The sequence below is a fragment of the Aquarana catesbeiana genome, linkage group LG03, assembly GCF_042186555.1.
Source record: "Aquarana catesbeiana isolate 2022-GZ linkage group LG03, ASM4218655v1, whole genome shotgun sequence".
NCBI lineage: Eukaryota > Metazoa > Chordata > Amphibia > Anura > Ranidae > Aquarana > Aquarana catesbeiana.
Window position 1 is genome coordinate 191,946,009 of NC_133326.1, and position 25,605 is coordinate 191,971,613.

The 25,605-nt window shown below is 43.2% G+C and overlaps 2 protein-coding genes across 2 annotated transcripts in view; one reads left to right on the top strand and one right to left on the bottom strand.

Annotated features, from left to right (window-relative positions):
• Window positions 1-2,670: 2,670 nt before the first annotated feature.
• The window catches only part of LOC141131883 (chloride anion exchanger-like), a 134,153-nt gene continuing 111,218 nt past the window's right edge, over window positions 2,671-25,605 (bottom strand). The window contains exons 18-20 of the mRNA XM_073619673.1: window positions 5,206-5,351; window positions 5,051-5,116; window positions 2,671-2,804 (exon numbers count right to left, since the gene is read on the bottom strand). Of these exons, the coding sequence (XP_073475774.1) occupies window positions 2,781-2,804; window positions 5,051-5,116; window positions 5,206-5,351 (236 nt within the window). The 3' untranslated portion in view covers window positions 2,671-2,780. The remainder of the gene's footprint in view (window positions 2,805-5,050; window positions 5,117-5,205; window positions 5,352-25,605) is intronic.
• LOC141131884 (uncharacterized) lies at window positions 9,644-11,214 on the top strand. The gene has a single exon (XM_073619674.1). The coding sequence runs from the start codon at window positions 9,648-9,650 to the stop codon at window positions 11,190-11,192; it is 1,545 nt and encodes a 514-aa protein (XP_073475775.1). The 5' UTR covers window positions 9,644-9,647; the 3' UTR covers window positions 11,193-11,214.

Here is a 25,605-nt window from a genome sequence, read left to right on the forward strand (position 1 = left end):
GTCTCTATTTTTGTGGATTTTGGGTATTATATAAATAGTTGGTAAATTGAAATCACCTTCCTGTAAATACTCCAGTTCTTTTTTGGTTATTAGATCAGCTTCAAAGGCCCAATGCAGTTTATCATTGATAAGCTCCACCAAGGACCTAAAGGGATTCTGATCAAGTTTCCTATATGTTGATACGTCTGAGAGTAGGCGATGCACCTCCTTTTCATATAGATCTACTGAAAGGAGTACTACATTACCCCCATTGTCGCTTCTTTTTATAACAATTTCATCAGAATCCCTAAGTTCTTTAAGAGCCCTGCATTCATCACGTGTTAGATTGTCTGCAGTACCAGGTTTCTTCCAATCCAGTTTCTCGAGGTCCTCCTTGACTAAGTCAAGGAACAACCCAAGACGCTTGTTTTTCCTAAATTGTGGCATGCTGGTTGATCAAATTCTCAAACCAGCATTTCTCCTCCAATTTACTGTTTCTTTAATCTCATCTTCATCAGAAGAGAGTGCTCCCTCCTCCAACAATGACACTAAATGATCAAGGGCTTCAGAATCACTAGTTTTTATTTCAGATGTTAGATAAGTTTTCTTTAGCAGATTTATCAGAGTAAAGTGATTTGAAATAGACCCTTCTCAAGAAAAGGCAAATGTCTTTATATATCTCGAAATGGTTCATTCCTGCAGATGGGGAAAAGGATAATCTTCTACTCAGTAAGTCAGTGTGTCTCTTTTCCAACTTAAAATTAGAGAGATTTATCATTTTCAAATCATCTCCAAAGGTGTCTCCCGGTAGAGAGTTATCTACCGAGGACGTCGCTGGCTTCTGGTAGTTCTGCATTCTAATGTCTGAGAGTCCCCTTCTGATTTCTGCTTTCCTTTTCCTTGATTCCTTCCTCCTCCTGTTTTTCCTCATTTGACCCCTTTTAATATACTCCTGGGAGGAGTGGGGTCCTCCAGTTCCAGGAGATCTTTGTCCAAAAAAGTCACTGTGTGGTGTCCTTCCTCTTCACTGCCTGATGATTGAGCTCCGGTATCACTTCCAGAGTGTGACGGATGTCTACGTTGGCGTGAATGGCTTCTAGTACCCCTTGTGGTCAGGTCAAAGATCTCATCTCTTGCCCAATCATCAAGGTCCCTTTTGAATTTATTTTGTTTAGTTGATCTTAAGTTCTTTTGTGTTTCGTCTATTTCCTTCTTAAGAATCTCACTAAATTTGTCAAAATCAGCACTACTCTCAATGATTTGCTGTTGTAGTGTTACTAATTGCTCCTTTTCCTCCTCCACTATCAGTTTCATAATCTCTTTTCCATGGTCAATATACTGTTTTTTTCCACTTTTCTAAGAATTTTTCTGTCTGGAGATGAGCCATGGGTACAACACTTTCTCTCAGACCTCTGAGGATAATTCCCCTGCTAATGTATGATTCCAACGAGAGGATGTCCCATTTTCGATTTAACGATCTTATAAGTAGTTTTTTGTGTTCTTTAAACAGGGGTCTAATATCATTATGTTCCTGGGGTTCAATCTCAGCAGTTTCTAAATGGGGGGGGGGGGGGGGGCTCCTGCAGGAGGAGCATCAAGTGCTGGAACTGTGTTAAAGTACTGTTAACACGGCTATGAGCCAGTGTACCTGAATTGCCTGTATTACCAAGATTCTGATGCCATACTGTTTTGGGATTATTAAGCAAGCACTTTGCTGCTGTCCACTTCATGTATTTGTTATTTCAATTTAACCAAATAAAAACAGTGCCACTTTCCTTGGTCTCTGTGTACCTTTACTCCATTTTGGGTACTAATCAACTGGCCCCACCAAAAACATGGCCTAGTCAGCAGGATATGCCTCATGAATCGGTTGGGACCATCTAGAAACTGATATCGCACCCTTAGAGGTGGCCTTAGCACTAGTCAGATAGATCGACGGATCCAATGTCGAACTGACAGAGTGGGACGAGAGACCGGAAAGTGCAATATGCCTCTATCAGGTGTCCACAAAGTTGAATTTCAATCTCCTGGAGGATGATGCTCGCCAATCTATTATGGTACTGCCAGAGGAGGAATGTGCTAGCTGGGACCTAAATAGTTGCATGGCTGGAAGGAATATCTGAAGAGAATGTCACTCTGACCGTGCTGACCGCCCAATTGTCATTCAAAGTGTGACAGTGCTAAAAGCTAAAAATTGGCCTGGGCAGGAAGGGGGTGAAAGTGCCCAGTAGGCAAGTGGTAAAATAATAAGTGACACTATGATTGTAGATTTTGTTATTCATATATTTATATTACTCTATACCAAAAGTTAGACAAAAAGAGATAAATGGAGCTGACACATGTAGGGAATCTTTTGACAGACATTTGGAGGTGAAGAAAGCAAGGACCTACAGGTAGATCAGTTATTCTCTACTTTATAACTATGCCACATTGTCTGCCAAGTTAAGTGGGATAAATAATTGAACCATCAATAAAAAAATATTTTGTCTGTTTTAAATCATTCTCTTTATTAATACAAAATAATTAAAGCATAATATTTTCCTAATACAGAGCAAATGGAGGGAATGGAGGAAGATGTAACAATAGGGAACAATAACCATAGCTTTTCATAACATATTTATACTCCAAATGGTTGAAAGTATGTCAACACCCTCCATATTATTTGGTTCCGGTGTTTTGCAGTAAAGGTCAATAGCGCTGACAAAGACATATAACACCAATCCTGGAGGTAATGTGAAGAAAAAGCATAGAATCCTGAATGTTGTTTTTTTTTTTTTGGTATACATGGCCTTTATCCAAAATTAAAATGTTGTTTCATGTAGCACCTAAAAACAAGAAAAATGATATATTATCATTGTGTGACAGAAGCACCTTCATACTTTTTTTTAGATAAATGTAACATCCATGCAGAATAATGTTGATTTACTAAATGAGTTGAGAATCTTTACTCATACTGTGTGAAGATTAACTTTAATTATCCAGTCATAAGAAAAGCAAGTTCCGTATACTTATTTAACTGCTTGCCACCCGTGCTATAGCCGAAAGACAGCTACAGCGCGGGCATTAATTGCCAGGTGGGCGTCCATGGACATCTTCCCGAGCAATCACTGTCTGTGCATCCCGTGATCACCAAGTCTATGAGATTCGGCTGCTCACAGATCCGAGTAAGGGGTCGATCCTGGCCCCATACCACGTGATCAGCTGTTAGCCAATGACAGCTGATCATGTGATGTAAACAGAAGCTCGATAATCAGTATTTTTTTTCCCTCACGTTGTCAGCGTGAGGGGAAAAAAAAGTCCCTCACACAGAAAGCGGCGGCTGCATTTTCTGTGTCCACCAGTGTCAGCTGCTAGTGCCCACTGTGCCACCTACCAGTGCCACATATCAGTACAAACCAGTGCCACCTACCAGTGTCCACAGTGCCACCTACCAGTGCCCACAGTGCCACCCATCAATGCCCACCAGTGCTGCCAATCAATGCCCATCAGTGTCTCATATCAGGGCCACAGATCAGTGCTGCCTATCAGTGTCACCTACCAGTGCCCATCAGTGCCACCCATCAGTGATCATCAGTGCCCATCGGTGCTACCCATCAGTGCCACCTCTCAGTGCCCCCTCATCAGTGCTTATCAGTGCCACCTATCAGTGCCTATTAGTGCCGCCTCATCGGTGCCTATCATTGCCCATCAGTGCAGCCTCATCACCACACATCCGTGAAGGAGAAAAATTTAACTGTTTTCAAAATTTTATAACAAACTATGAAACAGTTTTTCTTTTTTTTCAAAATGTTCGGTCCTCTTTTTGTTTTATTTAGCAAAGTAAATCATTATCTATTCATTTTTTTTCTTTTTTTTTTTGCTCAGTGTACTTACTTTCCTGCTGAACCGGCCAATTTTTGGACAGGGAGTACCCAGCTTTACACACACATATTTAAAGGTGGCATTCAATTAAAATGGTAATCATCTAATGTTCGGTATACTTTTATTGTCCAAAGTCAAATTTCAGCCACAATTTTTTTATCTTAAATACAGTGGTAAAGGGATACAACATCTGCCAGGTTCTTACTTCAGTGTCTCCATTAGGGAGATTTTTCCTCACTTTCTGCCCTAATAACCATGCTAGTACTGAGGTTAATTCTTCATATTGGATGCAAACAACTATGAAAGCTTAAAGGGGTTTTAACTATTACTGAGTCTGCTAATAAATTGGACAAAATTTGCTCAGTGCACAATATCCTTCAATTGAAAAAATGTAAGGTGCCAGGTGGAAAATTGTTGGCCAAACAGTGCCTGCTTCCCATCAGATGCAGGCACTGTTCAGGTATTTTGGCAGCTGGTGGGGCTGGGTGTTAGTTAAAATAATACAGCCCCATCAGGAGATTTGTCCTGTGTAGATTGGATGGAAGAATCTGTTTGTCCAACTTAATTGTAGCCCTCAATACTCTGCCCAAACTAACAAAAGAGTTATGGCTAGAGATGGACTTTATGTACCTTCATTAGGTAAAAGTTTCAGCTTTATAAAGTATACAGCTTACTAGTTAATTAACATGAACCATTCTGAGAACCCTTTCTCTAAAGCCTAGTACACACTGTTGGTTTTCTTTCGTTCAACCCAACTCAGCAGGCTGAATGAAAAAAAAACTGACAGTTCAGGTCTGAACCACTGTACTAACAATCCAATGTTAGTGCAGCGATCTGCCCTGCTGTTCTATTGTGTTCTGACAGGGGGGTGCCCCCCCCCAAGCCCCACCAGAACACTTCGGAGCGCTGATAGGGAGCTGGTTGGCAGGCCTTTTTTGGGTATGTCCCCTCAACAGTTCGGCCGGCTTCTGTCGGATTGGCTGCAGTACACACTGGCTGAATTGCGGCCCTCTGGATTTTTCAGACCTCGAATTTGTAAGCTAGTTACTTCCTCTGTACAGTGTGGTATGGAGTTAACCAGTCTGGGTGAGAGAATAGATCACATAGCTCCATGGGCACAGCTTTGTGTCGTTCTTAAACAAAAAAGATTTTTTTTATAAAATGGGAAACGTCATTTACATGAACAAATCTTATTATAAAGTTTACTTACAGAATGGTCTCGATTGCGTATGTTTCCATTCATGTATCCATTTTCATAATTGCCAAATCCTTTGTCCTGGTATCAGAGAATTGTTGGATTTTACATTTAATTTTTCATACATACCTAAGGCACAGTGATGCCAGAAATTACAGAATAGTAATTACCTTAAAAGTTTTCTGATCATTGGAATAAGCCATGCCTCTTTTGGATAGTGCATACAGCACAGCATCATGGATCGTGGGAAACAATATAACACTCTGGATACTGTCATCAAAGAAACCACAGTGGTTCAGCTTATCCAAAACTGTACCTTTTAAAGGAATGAGGATATTTTTGAAAAAAAAAAAATATACATAGGAAGCATTTTAAGAATTTTAAGGAAATGTGTTTTTAACTGAATACTGTACTATGCTTTATATGTTTTAACACAGAGAAAGCAAAGTCGTTTTTTTGATGCACTGACTGATGGTATCAAAAATGACTGAAGTATTGCCAATTTAACTTAGTGCAACTGGAAAAAAGGCTCTGGGCTGTTATCCTGTAGACAGGGCTGTATTAAAGTAATATTAAACCCAAAAACAAAAATATAATAAATTGCAGCTTACCAATCCTTAAATGTGGTGGCTGCATTTGTTTACTTTTTTTCCTTTATTATACCTGGTGACCTGGCCACCAGTAACACATACTCTGTTCTAGGGTAGTTCTTTGAAAAAGCACTAGAGTCACCATTGGATAGCAGAACTATCAGGAGAGGAAAGTGTCAGATGGACAAGTAGATTTAAATGGACATGGCCGGACATGAGATGCGGGGAGGTGTGAGGCAAGAGTGAGAGGACGTGTGTGAGTAGTTACTGAGAAAGCAGAGAGAGCTGAGGAATTGGAGGCTGGCCGATCCTCTCTGAGTTAAACGGAGGGGAAACAAGGAGGTGTGTACCTCCGAAGAACCACAAGTCACTCCGAACCATCCTGAGCAAAGCCGGGGGACGCCACACGCTATGAGAGGAATCCCCAAGAAAGAGTTGGGAGTACTAGCCTCCATTCACTCATTTGAACACAGGTAGAGGCGGATATCTCCCTAAGTGCCACGAGAAGCCGGGCTAGGATTGAGAGCGCCATCCCGGTATACAGAGGACGAATGTAGTGGATGGATGGGACGGAGCTGCAGAGTAAACTGCTGAATCCCTGAGGAGTGGAACAGGTCAGCTTTTGTATAGACACTTTTTTTTTTTGTTTACTCTGCTTTTAACACAGGGTATCTGTGCATACCCGGCATAGAGGCTTTTTGCATATAAGTGCTTTAGCAACTCCATCCCAGTAATAACAGCAATGTCAGCAATATTAGTGTTTAATCCTCAGCACTTCAGCCTTGGAGACTTTTTGATGTATTGCCTCAGCTTTACTCAGGGCTTTTTTTCAGGGGGAACTTGGTGGAACTCAGTTCCACCACCTCTGGCTCAGACCCTTTGGTGCCTGCTCACCACAATACTTGTAAACACAGCAGTCTGGTTTCTGTATTTACAAGTGACAGCTCTGCACTCTGTGTGTAACCCCCATGAACTCTGCACTCTGTATGTAATGCAATCCTGATATTTAATGCCCCTTTAAGACCCTTCTACTGTTTGTGAAATATGACCACACCCACTATTTAATGTGATTTGGAGGGTGTGTGTGGGGGGAGGGGTTTTGGGGGGTCGTGGTTGAGTTCCAGCACCTATTGTTTGAGAAAAAAAGCCCTGGCTTTACTTTCTTTCAGTAATTTCAGTATATGCAATCCACAATGTATACACTAACCCTGGTAAATCCAGGGTACAGTATAAACACTTTGTCTCCCTTCACTATACCTGACCTGGCAGTTTTTGTTTTTTTAAGCACACCTGCTCCAAACATATCCAGGCGCAAGTTATCCTAGCTTCATGGCCTCGGAAAAACTGGCAGCAAAACAGCTCTGGTCTCCTGCATCAATATATTCTGTGTAAAATATCCTGATGCTCAGCCTTAGAGGACTCTGCATAAAATATCTGTATACTCTTGTTTGAGAAAAACTGGCCTTGAATATTTCACTACCCTGGTTTCAGCAATTACTATGCAACTGCTGTGCAAAATATATCAATCTCTTTTGTGGTAGTACCTAAGGAGCAAAATACTTTCCTATTTTATATGCAGCAAAATACTTTCCTATTTTATATGTAGCCCTTAGGGATGAGCCAAACACCCCCCCCCCAGGTTCGGTTGGCACCAGAACCTGCGAACGGACTGAAGATTTGCACGTACGTTAGAACCCCATTGACGTCTATGGGACTCGAACGTTCAAAATCAAGTGCTAATTTTAAAGGCTAATTTGCATGGTATTGTCCTAAAAAGGGTTTGGGGACCCGGGTCCTGCCCCAGCGGACATATATTAATGCAAAAAAAAGTTTTAAAAATGTCTGTTTTTTCGGGAGCAGTGATTTTAATGATGCTTAAAGTTAAAAAAAAGTGAAATATTCCTTTAAATATAATACCTTGGGGGTGTCTATAGTATGCCTGTAAAGTGGCACGTGTTTCCCGTGCTTAGAACAGTCCCTGCACAAAATGTAATTTTTAAAGAAATAAAAGTAATTTAAAACTGCTTGCGGCTTTAATGTAATGTTGGATCCTGGCAAAATTAATGAAAATCAGTGAGACAAACGGCATGGGTACCCTCCAGTCCATTACCAGGCCCTTTGAGTCTTGTATGGATATTAAGGGGAACCCCGCACCCAAATTAAAAAAAGGAAAGGCGTGGGGCCACCAGGCCCTATATACTCTGAACAGCAGTATACAGGCGGTGCAAACAAGACAGGGACTGTAGGTTTGTTGTTAAGTAGAATCTGTTTGTAATTTTGAACTGGTACATTTTTAACGTGTTTAGCTCCAGCCAAAAAATCTATTTTAAGCTTTTTGGAAAACATAGAGAAGGGTTATCACCCCTGTGACATTTGTTTTGCTGTCTGTGCTCACTTTCACCTCACTTTCTGTCCCAATGACAAATGTTTTTTGAAAATTTGGGGTTTTTTAGTGAAACAAGGATTGGTGATAAAGCATCTGTAGAAAGGAGAAACTTTTTTCCCATATTAACTCTTACAGGAGAGAATTTCCCTTCCTAGGGGTAGATTTCATCTCACTTCCTGTTGTCTCCTTCCGTTTGCAAGTAGGAGTCGTTTATAAGTTGTATGTTTGAAAGTAGGGTCCTGCCCTATATACTCTGCAGGAATTTGGGCCTTAGGTGTTGGTGTTGCCACAACACTGTAAGCCCTCACAGGGCCCTGCTGTGAAATATTAGATCAAGAAGTGTAATTACATGCCCCTGTTGAACAGGGACAGAAAAATTGGGCCTTTGATGGTGGTGGTGCTGGTGCCACAACACTGTAAGTCCTCACAGTTACTCTTGGTGGGCGCTGGAATGGGCCCTGCTGTGAAATATTAGATCACGAATTGTAATTACATGTCCCTGTTGAACAGGGGCAGAAAAATTGGGCCTTAGGAACTGGTGCTGGTGCCACAACACTGCAACCCCTCACAGATGTTGTAATATGTTGGCCAATTTATAATGTATAATATTGGCCAATGTATAATATTGTATTGGAGTATGGGTTGAGCAGAAATTGCCCAAGCCAACTCAATTTTAAGATAACAGTTGAAGATCCTTTGATGTGCAAGTCTCATGCAAGTCTACCCAGGGGTGTGAGGTATGGGCTGTTAACCTAATTGAACATTTCAAAGGGTACATTGTTTAAAGGACCATAGAAGAAATATTTATTGATGGTAATTAGACCTGAGGGGGTAACAATGGGATCAGGGAGTGTTTTGGGTTGGCCTAGCGGAGGCTCCCTCCTGTGGGGCTAATATATCAGGGGGGCTTGTTGATATGCAGGAATGTAGGTATTCCAAGGGCTCAAAAGGGTGTTCTGTTTATCTAATTAATATATCTAAAGGGGACTTGTTGATGTTGATATGCGGGAGTGCAAATTGGGGTGGTTCACGGCTGTTCAAGTCCTAAATTGGAACGGCCAATCAAATTGCTCAGCCATTCAATATTTAGTGAATATAACACGGCATTCAGTCTATAGGTTTAGTAAGTGAGGCTTGTGTGTGGAAGTTAGGCTTGTCTGTATGGGGGAAGTGAGGCTTGTCTGTGTATGCACACTCAGACCTAAGAAGATGGGTTTCTGAATTATATTTCCTCTGTCGGATTTCTTTGTCATCTGTGGACTTTGGACTTTGTTCTGTGTTGGAAGTCAATAAAGTGCATCTCTCTGGAAGAATTGGGTTGCTGCGGAAGAGTACTTATTAATTATCATATCACCCAATATACATTAATATACTCGATCACTACACTGGTGCCGTGACCCGTTCTTTGAACTTATACCCGATCACTACACTGGTGCCATGAAGTGACCAGAAGAGCATTTTCGGACTTAATAGCAGAAGTCGGTGGTGACAACAATCCTGTGAGGTGACAGAAGACCGTGAGGACCCAGGAAGGAAGTTCTAGGAAACCTAACAATTGGTAAGTGTGCCTTGTTCATTATTTTTTTTTCTGAAATTGTTTTTTTTTTTTTTTTTTTTTGTCATTATATTCTTCACAATGGCTTTGGCTGTGTCTGGCGGTGACAATAGCACTAAGGGAGAGGATGTGAATATATGGCTGCTAAATTATATAAAAAGTCATGGGGGGCCTTATGAGATTCCCCAAGAATATAGACAGTCATGGGATTTAATGAAATGTTTTTTATCCGATAATGTCTTTGATAAGAAAACTAAAGAAAAGAAACGTAAGGGTATCATTATTCAGGGACTACTGTCTTGTTGTACAGAATTAATAGAGGAGATTAAGGAAAAAAAGCAGAAAATTCTAGAACAGACTCAGAGATATGAGGAAATGGAGAAAGGGTTGAATGAGAGGATATCAGATCTCAGGTTGCACGCTATCACTACTGGGGAGGCATTGATTGAAAAGGCAAAATTATGTGATGATTTAAGTCGGGTAAATGAGGAATTGTCAGTAAAAATACAAATTGTTGAGAAACAGTTGGAGGAGTGTAAACATGCTGCTAACATTGCTTTTGATAAATTGGTAGAAAAATCAAGTTACACGCATCAAAATGATACCTCTAAAATAAAGCCTGATGCCAAAGATTATAAGCCAATATATCCTTGGGATGAGTTACATGCAGCCCCATGCATACCAGCAGCTCCTACCACTACAACAACTGTATTGAACACTGACGATTCAAGTGAAATTAAATTGATTACAAAACAACTAAAGCCACAGGAGATGGAAGCTATTATAAGGGAGATAGGTCAGGTACCCCGCTATGATGTAAACAGGTTCATGAAATGGTTCTGTGATTTGCAGAGAGTCAGAGACACATACAACTTGAATGTGGAGGACCTAACTAGAATCTTGCAGAAAAGTGTAGGTAACGGATTGTGGGCACGGATTTTGCAAAATTGTGGCCAGCGTCATAAAACTAAGGATGTTTTAAAGGAACTATTGAAAGCATTGTATGGTGTGACGACAAATGTGTGCTTGTCAGGAAAAATCAGGCAAATGAAGGATGAATGCCCATATGAACTTGCAGATAGAATTAGCATTGTGATGGGATATGTGATGACTGGGAATCCCGGTTTTGAGCGTGGTGGTTTGGTTCATAGGGCAATGTTATTAGAAGCATTGGATGGTGATGTCAGGGAAGGCATTTTATCTGTTACACCTGATCCTAGCGATTATAGTGATATTTTGTTAAGAGCGGATAATGGGTGGAGGAGAAAGTGCAGAGAGGACAGTCTTGCGGTTGATGCAGCTAGAACTTTTAGAGTCGAGGGTCAGCAAAATAGAGATGATTCAGGACCCTGGAGAGGAAGATCTTATAACACTTCAGGTAGTTATAGGAGGCCAGAACCCAGAGGAAAGCCTAGTAAACAGCCTTGGGTGCCGTTTAGTGAAATAAGAAGTGAGAGAGATCGTTTGCAAGAGGAGCTATATAAGATACAGGAAGAAATGAAAAAAAATAAAAGCAGGAGGGGTCAAAGTAGCAACAGTAGAAAAGGAAAGTGCTGTGTCTCCCTCTACCAGTCGTTGTTAGGGGTTCCGAGCCCCCCACGCCCCTTCCTGCCGATTCTTAACTGATTTAACATTAGACTCCTGGGGGCGGCCCACTGTTGATGTAACATTAGGGGGAACTCGTGTAAATGCGCTGTTAGATAGTGGGGCAGCTATTAGTTTTAGTAAATCAGTTGTCCCTGGAAATGAGAAAATTAAAATAACAGGTGTCACTGGACATTCCATTGAAGCTCCTTTTGTGCGTGGTGTTGAGATGCAAATAGGGGGAGAGAAGTGGAAGTGTGATGTTGTTTGTCAAAATCAGGACATAATTGGTGCTGATGTCTGTGTACAGCAGGGTCTGGTAGTTGATCTTGCAAACATGAAGTTGTGGATGATGCCTGAAAATGACGGATTGGGTCATGTGTGGCATCCTCCCATGGAATTGGTAACAGCAGCAGTAAAGCCCGTCGGTGTGTTACATGGAGATTGGGACCCCTGTTGGGATAGTCTAATGGGTGAATTTGAAGACATAATGGCTAAACATAAACAAGATTGTGGTAGGATGAATACAATGATTTTATTGGAAGGATTTGATCCGGCACCTCTCAAGCAATACCCAGTTCCAAAAGAGGCCATTAAACCTATAACAGAAGCTATAAAACAATTGGAGGCGCAAGGTACATTAAAAAGGGGTGCATCAATATGCAATTCGCCAGCCTGGCCAGTCATCAAACCTGATGGGTCATTCAGGCTGACGATAGATTACCGTGCCTTAAACAAATATGCTAAAAGTATGGCACCTGTAGTAGCAGCTTACCCTGAAATGATTGCCAAGTTGACGCCAGAAATGAAATGGTTTACGGTCATTGATATCAGTAACAGTTATTGGAATTTACCCCTTGACCCAACATGTCAATACAAAACAGCCTTCAGCTGGGCGGGCCTTCAATATTATTGGACAGTTCTTCCGCAAGGCTACAAAGACAGTGCAGCAATATTTCACTCACATATGAAAGAAGTGATTGATAAATTTTCAAAACCTGAAAGAGTAATTTCATATGTTGATGACATTTTGATTGGGTCAGCCTCTATGGAGGAGCATGTGAACGATGTGAGTGAAATGTTATTGCTTTTGAGAGAAGCAGGTCTGAAAGTTAATCCAAAGAAAATACAATTGGGAAAGCAAGAAGTCCAATTTTTGGGTGTTACTGTAGCACAATCAGGGCGAAGTATCAATGAACAAAGGGTCGAGCTGATAGGTAAGCTACCCTTGCCCACTGATGAAAAAAGTCTGAGACAATTCTTAGGCATGACAGGTTTCTGCAGGGAGTTTGTGCCTCATTATGCATCATTAACAGAGTGTTTGTATGATCTGCTGAAGCAAGATGAATGGAAATGGAAATCAGAGCACACACAAGCTATTGAAGCATTAAAGGAAACTTTAGGCAATGCCCCTTCATTAGCATCACCAGACCCCAACAAAGAATACAGACTCTATCCACATGTAGGCCTTAGTACTTTGTCTGTTGCACTCACCCAAGACTATTTTGGAAAACAAAGACCTGTAGCCTATGCTTCACGTTTACTATCAACTGTAGAACAGAAGTATCCTTTGTGTACTCGTATGGTGCTGTGTTGTTATTGGGCAATCAACAAATTCAGGTACTTGACAGGTACACAAAGAGTCATCATTGCTAGTCATCACACTCCTATAGTCATGTTAGCAAATGGAAAATGGAAAGAAGCAGATGTGAATTGTAAAAGGCTGGCGAGGTGGACTACAGCTTTATTGTCAGAGAATATTGAGGGTTTGATGTTAAAAGAACCTAGTGTCCTGATTGGTGGATTGATGATTGAAGGTGAAGCTCACGAATGTCAAGTGCAAGGAAAGAGTTTGCAGCACAGAGTTTTTACTGCCGTATCCAAACCTTTTGACCTTGAAAGTGAATGTTGGTACATTGATGGTTCCTCTTATTATAAAGATGGAAGTAGAATCTCAGGGTTTGCTGGTGTTTGTGTAAAAGATGGCGAGGTACAGAGACAATTTTCATATTCGTGTAGAGCTCGTTCTGCACAGTATGTGGAGATAGCAGCACTTCTGCAAGTTCTCATTGAGTTAAGAGATGATGGTGGAATTGTTAACATTGCTTCTGACTCAGACCAGGTATGCAAGGGTGCAGTTGTCTATCTTTCATGGTGGAATGTGATGGGCCTTAAAGGGACAGATGGCAGTGAGATAAGATATGCATCCCTATGGAAAATGATAGAGGAGGAAACGCAATTATTTTCAAAAATTAATATCCGGAAGGTACAGGCCCACAGAAAACAAACAACCGAGCACTACTGGAACAATACTGTAGATAGATTAGCAAAGGAGGCTGCAGTAACATCCCCCGAATGGCCTCATATAGAGCATACTTTGTCATTTCCAGTGTCTGCCCTTACACGTGCTCAAGCAAAAGGAATTGAAGAAAGGACATGTGAGTTGGGTAATTTACAAGATCAGGATGAGGAATTAGCTCAACTAAAAGAAATGTGTAGGACTGGGCCCATGCAGGTTGAGGGTCAAGAGATGCAGGTGAAGGATGGCCTTCTAATAACTTACAAAAACAATTTATCTTTATGGGTTGCCCCAAAAGGTGTGAGGAAAGACATTCTTACATGGATTCATGGATCCCCTGCTGGTGGACACCCCAAACTTCCTTTAGCTTTAGAGAGATTAGATCATGTAGCATGGTGGCCTCAAAATAAACAACACATGCAGGACCATATCTTATCGTGTTTGATGTGTGCCAGGCATGATCCCGCAAATAGGAAGAGGAGAGGGGCACTGATGAGACAAGCTCCCATGGGACCATGGGAGCGAATACAAATTGATTACACAGGTGAATTGCCTAACACTGCACACCAGAACAAATATTTACTGGTTGTGGTGGATTCCTTCAGTCACTGGGTTGAAGCTTTCGCTACCAAAAATTGTACTGCCACTACTACTGCAAGGATCTTGGTCAAAGAAATATTTAGTCGGTGGGGGATACCAAAAGTTTTAGACAGTGACAATGGGCCAGGATTTGTAGGTAATGTGATACAAGAGACATGCAAGCTCCTTGGGGTCATCCAAAAATTTCACATCTTCTATCACCCTGAGTCTGCGGGACAGGTTGAACGAATGAACAGGACAATTAAAAATGCTCTTAGAAAGGTTGTCAATGAGCAAGGTACCGATTGGGATGAAAAATTACCCTTTGTTCTGGCAACTATTCGTCCCAGAGTTTGCAGGTCCATAGGCTTTGCCCCTTATGAAGCTCTGCTTGGCAGAACAATGAGAACGTGGGAACATCTGATAAATCCGGTCCCAGCCGCATTAGAAACTGTGTCATTATCTGAATCATGGGTAGAGACCTTAAAGGATCATGTGATTACAGTACATAAGGCTGTATGTGCCACTGATGAATGTACCCATAAAAGCTCACAACAGTGGTTTAATGCGATGGGTGATACCAGCGAATACCAAATTGGGGCTAGAGTAATGTTACAGGATTTTTCTGGATTTCACCCATTTCCTAGGGCAAAGTGGAAGGGCCCTTATGCAATCATAGACAAAATTGGACCCTCTGTTTACTTATTAGACTTGGGAGAGGATAGGTCAAGATGGAGTCATGCATGTCAGATCAAAGCATTTAAAGGAAAAGTGGATTTGATGGAGGAAAGCATTGTCTAACTTTCTTCCTGAGATTGTCTTTCAGGTCCCAGGAGTAATGCGAATACCAGAGGACTACATCAACATGAAGACATTCCCCCTGGACAAATACAAGCCTTCTCTATTAGCATGTGTGTTGATAACAGTGTCAATCACTCTACTACTTTGCATTACAAACATCAGAGTGGAAACATGTCAAGTTAAAGTGGAGAAATCTGATCGAAGTAAAAGAAGTGTAGTGGATCATACTACAGAACTTACTGTTTTACGGGAATCAGAAGGCATCCAGATACATGGGGATATGGTAAAGGGCATAGCCGGGGGGTGGATAGTCGTTAGATGTGAGATCATGATGCCAAAATCTGATTACTTTGTGGAATCTGCTGTTTGGACTTACCCAGAAGGAAGCGATCGTCACAGGAGTACAGATATAATATTAGTGGAGACAGAGAATGGACCACAAATGCAAATGACTTTGGAAAGGAATTTTACAGTATTTAAGGAGGGTATTATATCCTGTAGTCCTCATGACATGGAGGATGGAGTCTATACAAAAATCTTACATATAATGGTCACAAATTCTAGAGACTGTCCTACAATTTTACAGTGGCCAGAACATGGACTTTTCCTTGAACGGACTCAAAATTTAGTATATAGCGATGTTTCATATTTATCATTACCATTATTGTTGAATTTTACATCATTTAACATTCCAGAGAGTTGCCCAAAATCAATGGGATTATGGTTTAAAACGGTTTTTCAAACACATGTAAACTTATTTTGGGATGCTACACAAGGGCTTAATTTTAAGAAAGTTTCAAAGAGGGATCTGGGTACTGATATCATATCAGGCCTCAGTTTGGGTAGTTCGATTTGGAATAGGGTTGATATAGAGAGTTTAAATATAAGAGAACAGAATTTTGTGGGTGGATTACAGCAGATACTGCTTAAAGGGGGAAGAGTGGATTTAAACACTCTAGCTGAAATGAAAATAGATATTCAGAACATTCACACCATTGCTGCAGATTTGCAGAACATTCAAATGTCGGTGAGTGCACTGAATAAAACTCTTCAAACCAATAATGTATCCAAGTCTATAGTCTGTGGTATTATAGGAAACTTGCTGAGTGAACACCTGAGCCTAGGGCTTCAGGAAATCAAACAAGGAGAATGGCCAAGGATAATGAACTCAACTTTATTATTCAATCTTATCAAAGACAGTGGTGTTACTTGTAGGAACTTTGCCCTTGCTAATGTAAGGAGCCTAGATACTCTTTGTAATAGAGATCGCATCGGAAAGCAGGAAATACCTCTGACTGTCGACATCCCTACATGGTCAACAATACCCTTACCCGTTTACAAGATGATCGTTCTTGGTGAGGTGGAGGTGAGAAATGGCACTAATATACTGAAACAACTGCTACCAGAAAGCAAACTCGTCGTCAAGGACAACCAAGTGTGGAAAACCATGGACCCCAACTGCTGTACCAGGCGTGCCCAGACTTGGCTTTGTTCCTGTTCTTTTGAGCGATTGGAGCACATAGAGGGCTGTGCTGCTGCACACTCTGGAAACTGCCTGGTTCGATTGCAGAAATTTGAACCAGCCTGGAAGAGAATAATTCATGGAGAAGGCCCAAGGGTCTGTGCATTGGGGGTTCCCTCATTCACTTGGCAGAAACAAGTTCAGTGCCGGACCCCTATCACAGGATGGTGTGTGAATCTCACCGATGGACTGCTAGCAATTGGAGAGGAAGACATTCGAGCCAATATCCAGATGAATCAAGTATCTATGGACATTGAGCAAACTGATCTTGGCAATTGGGACTCTATGATTTCTCGTTTATTTAAGAAAATACCACCACTTACAGTTGAATTGGATACATTATTTAAGAGGGATAGTAGGAAAATTATAGAATTACAAGAACTGGTAAAGGAAAACCTCATTAGTTCTAATAAAATTGCTAAAGAATTTCAGGAGCCTTGGTGGAGCATACCCAATAACACTTTTACTCACCCGCTATTGAGAACTCTGTCCATAATTTTTGTGTTTATTCAATTTATATTAATATGTTTTTTGTTTGGTTTATATTGTTGTGGTAGAAGACAACTAAGAACAATCCAGAGGAAGAAGGAAAGCATAGAGATGGCTTCAATCTTAAGAGCCAGGGATGTCTGAGCAGTTTGGTTGTGAATCGATTCTGATTCGAACCGATCCAAGTGGGGGTATATGTTGTAATATGTTGGCCAATTTATAATGTATAATATTGGCCAATGTATAATATTGTATTTGAGTATGGGTTGAGCAGAAATTGCCCAAGCCAACTCAATTTTAAGATAACAGTTGAAGATCCTTTGATGTGCAAGTCTCATGCAAGTCTACCCAGGGGTGTGAGGTATGGGCTGTTAACCTAATTGAACATTTCAAAGGGTACATTGTTTAAAGGACCATAGAAGAAATATTTATTGATGGTAATTAGACCTGAGGGGGTAACAATGGGATCAGGGAGTGTTTTGGGTTGGCCTAGCGGAGGCTCCCTCCTGTGGGGCTAATATATCAGGGGGGCTTGTTGATATGCAGGAATGTAGGTATTCCAAGGGCTCAAAAGGGTGTTCTGTTTATCTAATTAATATATCTAAAGGGGACTTGTTGATGTTGATATGCGGGAGTGCAAATTGGGGTGGTTCACGGCTGTTCAAGTCCTAAATTGGAACGGCCAATCAAATTGCTCAGCCATTCAATATTTAGTGAATATAACACGGCATTCAGTCTATAGGTTTAGTAAGTGAGGCTTGTGTGTGGAAGTTAGGCTTGTCTGTATGGGGGAAGTGAGGCTTGTCTGTGTATGCACACTCAGACCTAAGAAGATGGGTTTCTGAATTATATTTCCTCTGTCGGATTTCTTTGTCATCTGTGGACTTTGGACTTTGTTCTGTGTTGGAAGTCAATAAAGTGCATCTCTCTGGAAGAATTGGGTTGCTGCGGAAGAGTACTTATTAATTATCATATCACCCAATATACATTAATATATTAAATCACTACAACAGATACTCTAGTTGAAGCGCAGGAACGAGCCCTGCTGCAAAGTATTGCATCAAAAATTGTAATTACACGCCCCTGTTAAACAGGGGCTGAAAAATTGGGCCTTAGCCACTGGTGGCGGCGCCCAGAACCAAAAATGTTCTTACAAGCTATCAGCATGATCATTGAGGAGGAAGAGGATAATCACTCAGCATAACAGGATAGTCACTCAGCATCAGCATAGGCAGTCTTGAAGGGATCTGAAATTTCAAAAAAAAATATTTGCTTACATCAGCATCAGGTGCTTGGTAGCTGGTGGTGATCCAAGACTAATTCATTTTTATCGATCGACCGAGTCGGTGGACAGACGCACCCTGTGATCGGTTACAAAGCCTCCAGACAGCACTGAATGTGCGTTCCGAAAGAACGCTGGATGCAGGACAGGCCAGTAGCTCAATTGCATACTGTGCAAGCTTTGGCCAGTGATCCATCCTCAAGACCCAGTAACCCAGAGGATTTTCGGTGGGAAAGGTGTCCAAGTCAGATCTTGCCCCTAGGTATTCCTGTACCATGTAAAACAGACGCTGGCGATGGTTGCTGGAACCGATCATACCTTGGGGCTGCAGACTAAAAAATTGTCTGAACGCATCGGTCAGACGGCAACCTTCTCCACCGCTCCTTCTTTGACTGACCAAAGCCTCAGCAACACGTTGTCCAGGAACAGGAGTTTGCAACCTCCCAGTCTCTGGGAACGCGTTGCACAGACCATTTTGCAAGGCCTCCCGAAGATGTTTCATCCTCTGCTCCCTCTGCGACGGCAAGATAAGGTCCGCAACCTTACCCTTGTAACGTGGATCAAGGAGGGTTACCAGCCAGTATTGATCCCTCTCCTTGATACCACGAATACAAGGATCCTTCCGCAGGCTTTGCAGGATCAGGGAGGCCATGCAGCATAGGTTTGCTGAGGAATTTGGTCTGGAGTCCTCTTGGTCACTAAGGACGACATGATCCGCAGCCACCTCCTCCCAGCCTGTACATGATCCCTTAAAGACTGCTGCTGATGCTGAGTGCCAGGCTCCACCTCCATGCTGACACAATCCTCCTCCCTCCTCCTCCACCTCCTCCTCCCCTTCCTGTGTGATCGGCGGGCATGCAGGAACACTGTCTGGATAAAGGGGGCCTTGAGAGCTAAGGAAGTCCTCCTCTTCCTGCCTCTGTTCTGCCTCAAGTGCCCTGTCCATTATTCCACACAGCGTGTGCTCCAACAGGTGGGCAAGGGGGACAGTGTCACTGATGCATGCACTGTCACTGCTCACCGTCCTTGTGGCCTCCTCAAATGGTGACAGGACAGTGCATGCATCCCTGATCATGGCCCACTGGCGTGGGGAAAAAAAAAACAGGCTCCCCTGACCCTGTCCTGATGCCATAGTCGCACAGGTACTCATTGATGGCCCTCTGCTGCATGTGCAGCTGCTGCAGCATGGCCAACGTTGAGTTCCACCTGGTGGGCAAGTCACAGATTAGGCAGTTCTTGGGCAGATTAAATTCCTTTTGGAGGTCTGCCAGCCGAGCACTGGCATTATATGACCTGTGGAAATGCACACAGACTTTCCTGGCCTGCCTCAGGACATCCTGTAAGCCCAGGTACCAGCCCAAGAACCGCTGCACCACCAAGTTAAGGACGTGAGCCAAACAGGGCACATGGGTCAGTTGTCACTGTCGGAGGGCGGAGAGGAGGTTGGTGCCATTGTCGCAAACCACCATTCCTGCCTTAAGTTGGCATGGCGTCAACCACCTCTGAACCTGCCCCTGCAGAGCTGACAGAATCTCTGCCCCAGTGTGGCTCCTGTCCCCCAAGCACACCAGCTCAAGCACTGCATTGCATCTTTTGGCCTGCATACTTGCGTAGCCCCTTGAACGCCTACGGAGCACTGCTGGTTCCGAGGACAAAGCACAGGAAGAGGCCATGGAGGAAGAAGAAGAGGAGGGGATGGAGGAGAGAGGTGTGTCAGAATCACCAGTAGTGGCATTTTGGAGGCGTGGTGGCGGAACAACCTCCAACACTACTGCACCTTGTCCTGCATCCTTCCCAGCTGCCAGCAGAGTCACCCAATGTGCCGTGAAACTTAGGTAATGTCCCTGTCCATGCCCGCTGGACCATGAGTCAGTGGTAATATGCACCTTACCACTGACTGCCCTGTCCAGCGAGGCCAAGACATTGCCTTCCACATGCCGGTAGAGAGCCAGAATCGCCTTCCATGAGAAAAAGTGGCGTTTTTCGAACCTGCCACTAAGGACCTGCACATTCCACAAATTCATGGAAAGGGGCAGATTCTACCAACTGAAAAGGTAGCAGTTGAAGTGCTAGCAATTTTGCCAAGCTAGCATTCAAACGCTGGGCATGTGGATGGCTGGGAGCGAACTTCTTTCTGCGGTGCAGCAGCTGGGGCAGGGAAATTTGCCTGGTACAATCTGACATTGGTGTACTGATAGCAGATTGCCCGCAAGTACTTGGCTGTGACACACCTAATTCTACACCTATATTCCTCTCAGTGCAGGTCTCAAAGAGGACTGAAGGTATAGTGGGGTTGGAGATCCCAGCTGATGAGGAGCAAGGAGAGGTCCTCTTTGTTCTTTGGTATGGGTCTTTTAGGTACGCTTGCCAACGAACTGCAGGTCAATATATGTCTGCTCAAGCATGTGGGGCCCAAGCAGGAGATGTTTTGGCCACGTGAGATACACTTGAGACATATGTTGCAAATAGCAGAGGTGCGATCTGTCCGGGCTCACGTTACTGCCTTCATCTAGCTGAGTACCATCATCAGAGCCTTCAAAACGCTGGGCATCCTCCTGGAGCATGTACCCAACACTGTGGTCAAACAGTTCTAGGGACTCCTCAGGAGGACATGGTGGGGCTAGGGAAGGAGTCACTAAAGCCATTGAGCTGAGGGAAGAGGCCGCGTTGGCAACTGCTTTGCCAGACAAAGTACCCTGAGCCTGGGTGAGAGAGGATGAGGATGGCTTGGTCATCCACTCGACCAAGTCTTCCGCATGTTGCGGCTCAACACGGCCAACTGCCGAAAAAGAAGGCCAAGCGTGTCCCACGGCCACGGGCTGATGAGGATGCACCGTGTCCACGACCAGCACTGTTGCCTCTAGACACAGAGCCTGCTTGTCCTCTTTTATTGGCTTGTGACTGTCTGCCTCTCCTTGTTGGCCTTCCAGACATACTATTGGCCTGCAGTGAGCTGCACAAAACTGGGATGTGTGTGTAATTATATATATATATATATATATATATATATTATACTGCAACAGAATCAACTGCCTGCCTGTAGTATTATTAGTATAACACCTGCACTTGTCTTCAGGTAGCTATACTGTAGGTGCAACTGTGCAGGGTACACAGTACAGTAACTGGAATTACTTCAAGAGCCTACACAAGCACCTGGATGCAGGTAGCTATACTGTAGGTGAGACTGTGCGGGGTACACAGTACAGTAACTGGAAATACTTCAAAGAGTCTACACAAGCACCTGGCTGCAGGTAGCTATACTGTAGGTGAGACTGTGCGGGGTACACAGTACAGTAACTGGAAATACTTCAAGAGCCTACACAAGCACCTGGCTGCAGGTAGCTATACTGTAGGTGAGACTGTGCGGGGTATACAGTACAGTAACTGGAAATACTTCAAAGAGTCTACACAAGCACCTGGCTGTAGGTAGCTATACTGTAGGTGAGACTGTGCAGGGTACACAGTACAGTAACTGGAAATACTTCAAAGAGTCTACACAAGCACCTGGCTGCAGGTAGCTATACTGTAGGTGAGACTGTACGGGATACACAGTACAGTAACTGGAAATACTTCAAGAGCCTACACAAGCACCTGGCTGCAGGTAGCTATACTGTAGGTGAGACTGTGCGGGGTACACAGTACAGTAACTGGAAATACTTCAAAGAGCCTACACAAGCACCTGGCTGCAGGTAGCTATACTGTAGGTGAGACTGTGCAGGGTACACAGTACAGTAACTGGAAATACTTTGAGAGCCTACACAAGCACCTGGCTGCAGGTAGCTGTACTGTAGGTGAGACTATGTGGGGTATACTGTACTGTAACTGGAAATACTTCAAAGAGCCTACACAAGCACCTGGCTGCAGGTAACTGTACTGTAGGTGAGACTGTGCAGGGTACACAGTACAGTAACTGGAAATACTTTGAGAGCCTACTCAAGCACCTGGCTGCAGGTAGCTATACTGTAGGTGCAACTGTGCGGAGTACACAGTACAGTAACTGGAAATACGTCAAGAGTCTACAAAAGCACCTGGCTGCAGGTAGCTATACTGTAGGTGCAACTGTGCGGGTACACAGTAGAGTAACTGGGAATACTTCAAAGAGCCTACACAAGCACCTATTCGCTAATGGTGTTATCACTGTGTTTAGGGGGAAAAAGAGCTCTGGAGGTTTGGAAAATAAGCCCATTTTGGCTTAAACTGATGAAGAATACAGATCAGGTCTTATTAAAGCTGGAATAATTTGTAGAGTTTAATACAGGAACAATGTCAACTAGGGTACTCTGGGACACCTTAAGAGCCCTTTCACACTGGGGCGGGGGGGTGGCGTCGGCAGTAAAACGCCGCTATTATTAGCGGCATTTTACCATCGGTATGAGGCCGCTAGCGGGGCGGTTTTACCCCCCGCTAGCGGCCGAGAAAGGGTTAAATACCACCGCAAAGCGCCTCTGCAGAGGCGCTTTGCCGGCGGTATAGCCGCGCCGTCCCATTGATTTCAATGGGCAGGAGCGGTAAAGGAGCGGTATACACACCGCTCCTTCACCGCTCCGAAGATGCTGCTGGCAGGACTTTTTTTACCGTCCTGCCAGCGCATCGCTCCAGTGTGAAAGCCCTCAGGGCTTTCACACTGGATACACAGCAGCGGCACTTTCGGGTCGGTTTACAGGCGCTATTATTAGCGCAATAGCGCCTGCAAACCGCCCCAGTGTGAAAGGGCTCTAAAGGCAATTCTTCAAGGTATTCTGATTCAGCAGGTGGCAAAAATTAAGAGAGAATCCAGGGAATGGGAGGAGAGTATTAGAGCCCTTTCACACTGGGGCGGTTTGCAGGCGCTATTGCGCTAATAATAGCGCCTGTAAACCGACCCGAAAGTGCCGCTGCTGTGTATCCCCCCGAGGGCTTTCACACTGGAGCGATGCACTGGCAGGACGGTAAAAAAAGTCCTGCCAGCAGCATTTTCGGAGCGGTGAAGGAGCGGTGTGTATACCGCTCCTTTACCGCTCCTGCCCATTGAAATCAATGGGACGGCGCGGCTATACCGCCGGCAAAGCGCCTCTGCAGAGGCGCTTTGCGGTGGTATTTAACCCTTTCTCGGCCGCTAGCGGGGGGTAAAACCACCCCGCTAGCGGCCGCATACCGACGGTAAAACGCCACTAATAATAGCGGCGTTTTACCGCCGACGCCCCCCCCCCGCCCCAGTGTGAAAGGGCTCTTAGGAAACAGGTGATAGAAGCAGAAAATAAAAGAAAAATGTAAAAGACCCAACCCTGGAAAAACAAAAAACATGGCTTAGTAAACAGCAAGGGTATAGAATAATAAAAAAGATGGAGAACAAGCGGCTCTCTCAGAAGCAGTGTTCCTTTGGAGAAGGGGAAAGTGTGGGACGAATGTTGGCTATGTGAAGGCAAATTCCCCTTCCTCTCCCATAACAACAATTAGGACCACAAATGGAAAGATTTCCTCTCTTACGATAGAGATGGTAGACACATTTAGTGACTATTATAAGAAATTGTATAAATCTCAGAGGTCGGCGGAGGAAGGAGAAATGAATATATTTTTAGAGAATGTGGAGATTCCAAATATTAAGGATATATATATATAAGGATTTAGAAGCCCCAATATCTCTGAGGGAGTTACAACAAGCTGTGGTCGGGATGGCCAATCAAAAATCTCCTGGGCCAGATGGAATCCCGGTGGAGACGTACAAATATTATGGGCAAATATTACTTCCCGAGTTGCTTAAGACATTGAGGGGAGCGGAGTTAGAGGGGAAACAACCCGCCTTGATGTTAGAGGCAATTATTATAGTGATGCATCAGGAAGGGAAGGATCCGTTAGACGTAGCATCATATAGACCGATATCCCTGTTATGCTCAGATGTTAAAATATTATCCAGGGTACTAGCAGATAGACTAAATAAAATCACCTCAAAACTTGTACATCCAGATCAAACAGGATTTATTGCTAACAGGTCCACTAGAATGAATATGGCATTCCTGAATATCCAGACCCCATCAGAAAGTGGGGGACCGAGAGCTGTTTTGTCATTGGATGTGACTAAAGCTTTTGATAGCTTAGAGTGGTAATACATCTGGTGTGTTCTGGAGAAATTTGGGTTTGGACCTTCTTTTATTAGATGGATAAAAATGTTGTATAATGACCCAAGTGCCAAAGTTAGAATTAATAATGAATATTTGGAAAGAATTGAAATGAGCAGGGGGACAAGACAGGGGTGCCCATTGTCGCCCCTGTTTTTTGCCCTTGCGATGGAACCCTTGGCAATTGCAATAAGGTTGAGCTCAGAGATGAAAGGATTCCAAAGGAATATGGGAGAAGAAAGAATCGCATTATATGCGGATGATGTTCTTCTCTTTTTGGGGGATACTGGCCAATCCTTAAGATCAGCAATAAAATTAGTGGAGAATTTTGGAAGATTTACAGGATTGGCAATAAATTGGGAGAAGTTGGAATTGTTGCCAGTGGACCCTATGGACATCATCCTGTCAGATGCCCCAATTAGAAGTGGTAGACGCAATGAAATATCTAGGGATATATATGACAAGAGATCCTAATCAATATATTAGTAAGAACATAATACCATTATTGGTCAAAAAATGTAAAATTTGGAGCCGCCTCCCTCTTTCGGTGGCGGGCCGATGCAGCCTGATCAAAATGATATGGATGCCACAACTGTTGTATCTGCTACATAACTCCCCAGTGTGGATTTGCAAAAAATGGTTTAAAAAAAATGAAACTCTCTTTAGAGATTTGATTTGGAAAAAGGGCCAGGCAAGGATTAGGCTGCAAGTGCTGCAGCTACCAACGGAGGAGGGAGGTTTAGCAGTGCCTCACCCTAGAAGTTACTATTTAGCGGCACAGATGCAACACCTAATGGGATGTGATATAGAGGGTGGGGGCAGCGCAAGAGGGAGAATAATGCTGGCAGGAGCTCCGCATAATACCGTAGTATATGCGTTAGAAGCGGAATCTTTTATCCATAGGAATTCTACAATAAAGATGGTCATAAAGATTTGGAAAACAATTAAAATACTGATGGGATATACAGGGATATAGGAGTGTACCCCTCTATGGAATAATAAGAATTTGCAGGAATTGCTATCAATAGAAAAGGTTAAAGAGTGGGAAACACGGGGCATAAGCATCATGAAAACATTCCTGGATCTGAGAAAAGAATATGATATACCATATAATTTATTCTATAGATATCTACAGATCAGACATGCATTAGCAGCTCAATTTAGGACACATGCACCAGAATGGAACAAAACCCCCCTTCTCCAAAGTATAACTGCAGCAGATAAGACCAGTGGACTTATTTCCGCGTTATACAGACAGATACACAATAAAATCAGTATAAGCTCGGAGCCCCTTAATGGGAGGAGGAGATGGGAAGAGGACATAGGGGAAATAACACAGGAATAGTGGAAGATTATATTGGAGATGGGACCATTAGTATATGTCTCCC

Coding starts and splice junctions, on each gene's coding strand:
- LOC141131884 (XM_073619674.1), top strand. CDS start 9,648: ATGGCTTTGGCTGTGTCTGGCGGTGACAATAGCACTAAGGGAGAGGAT.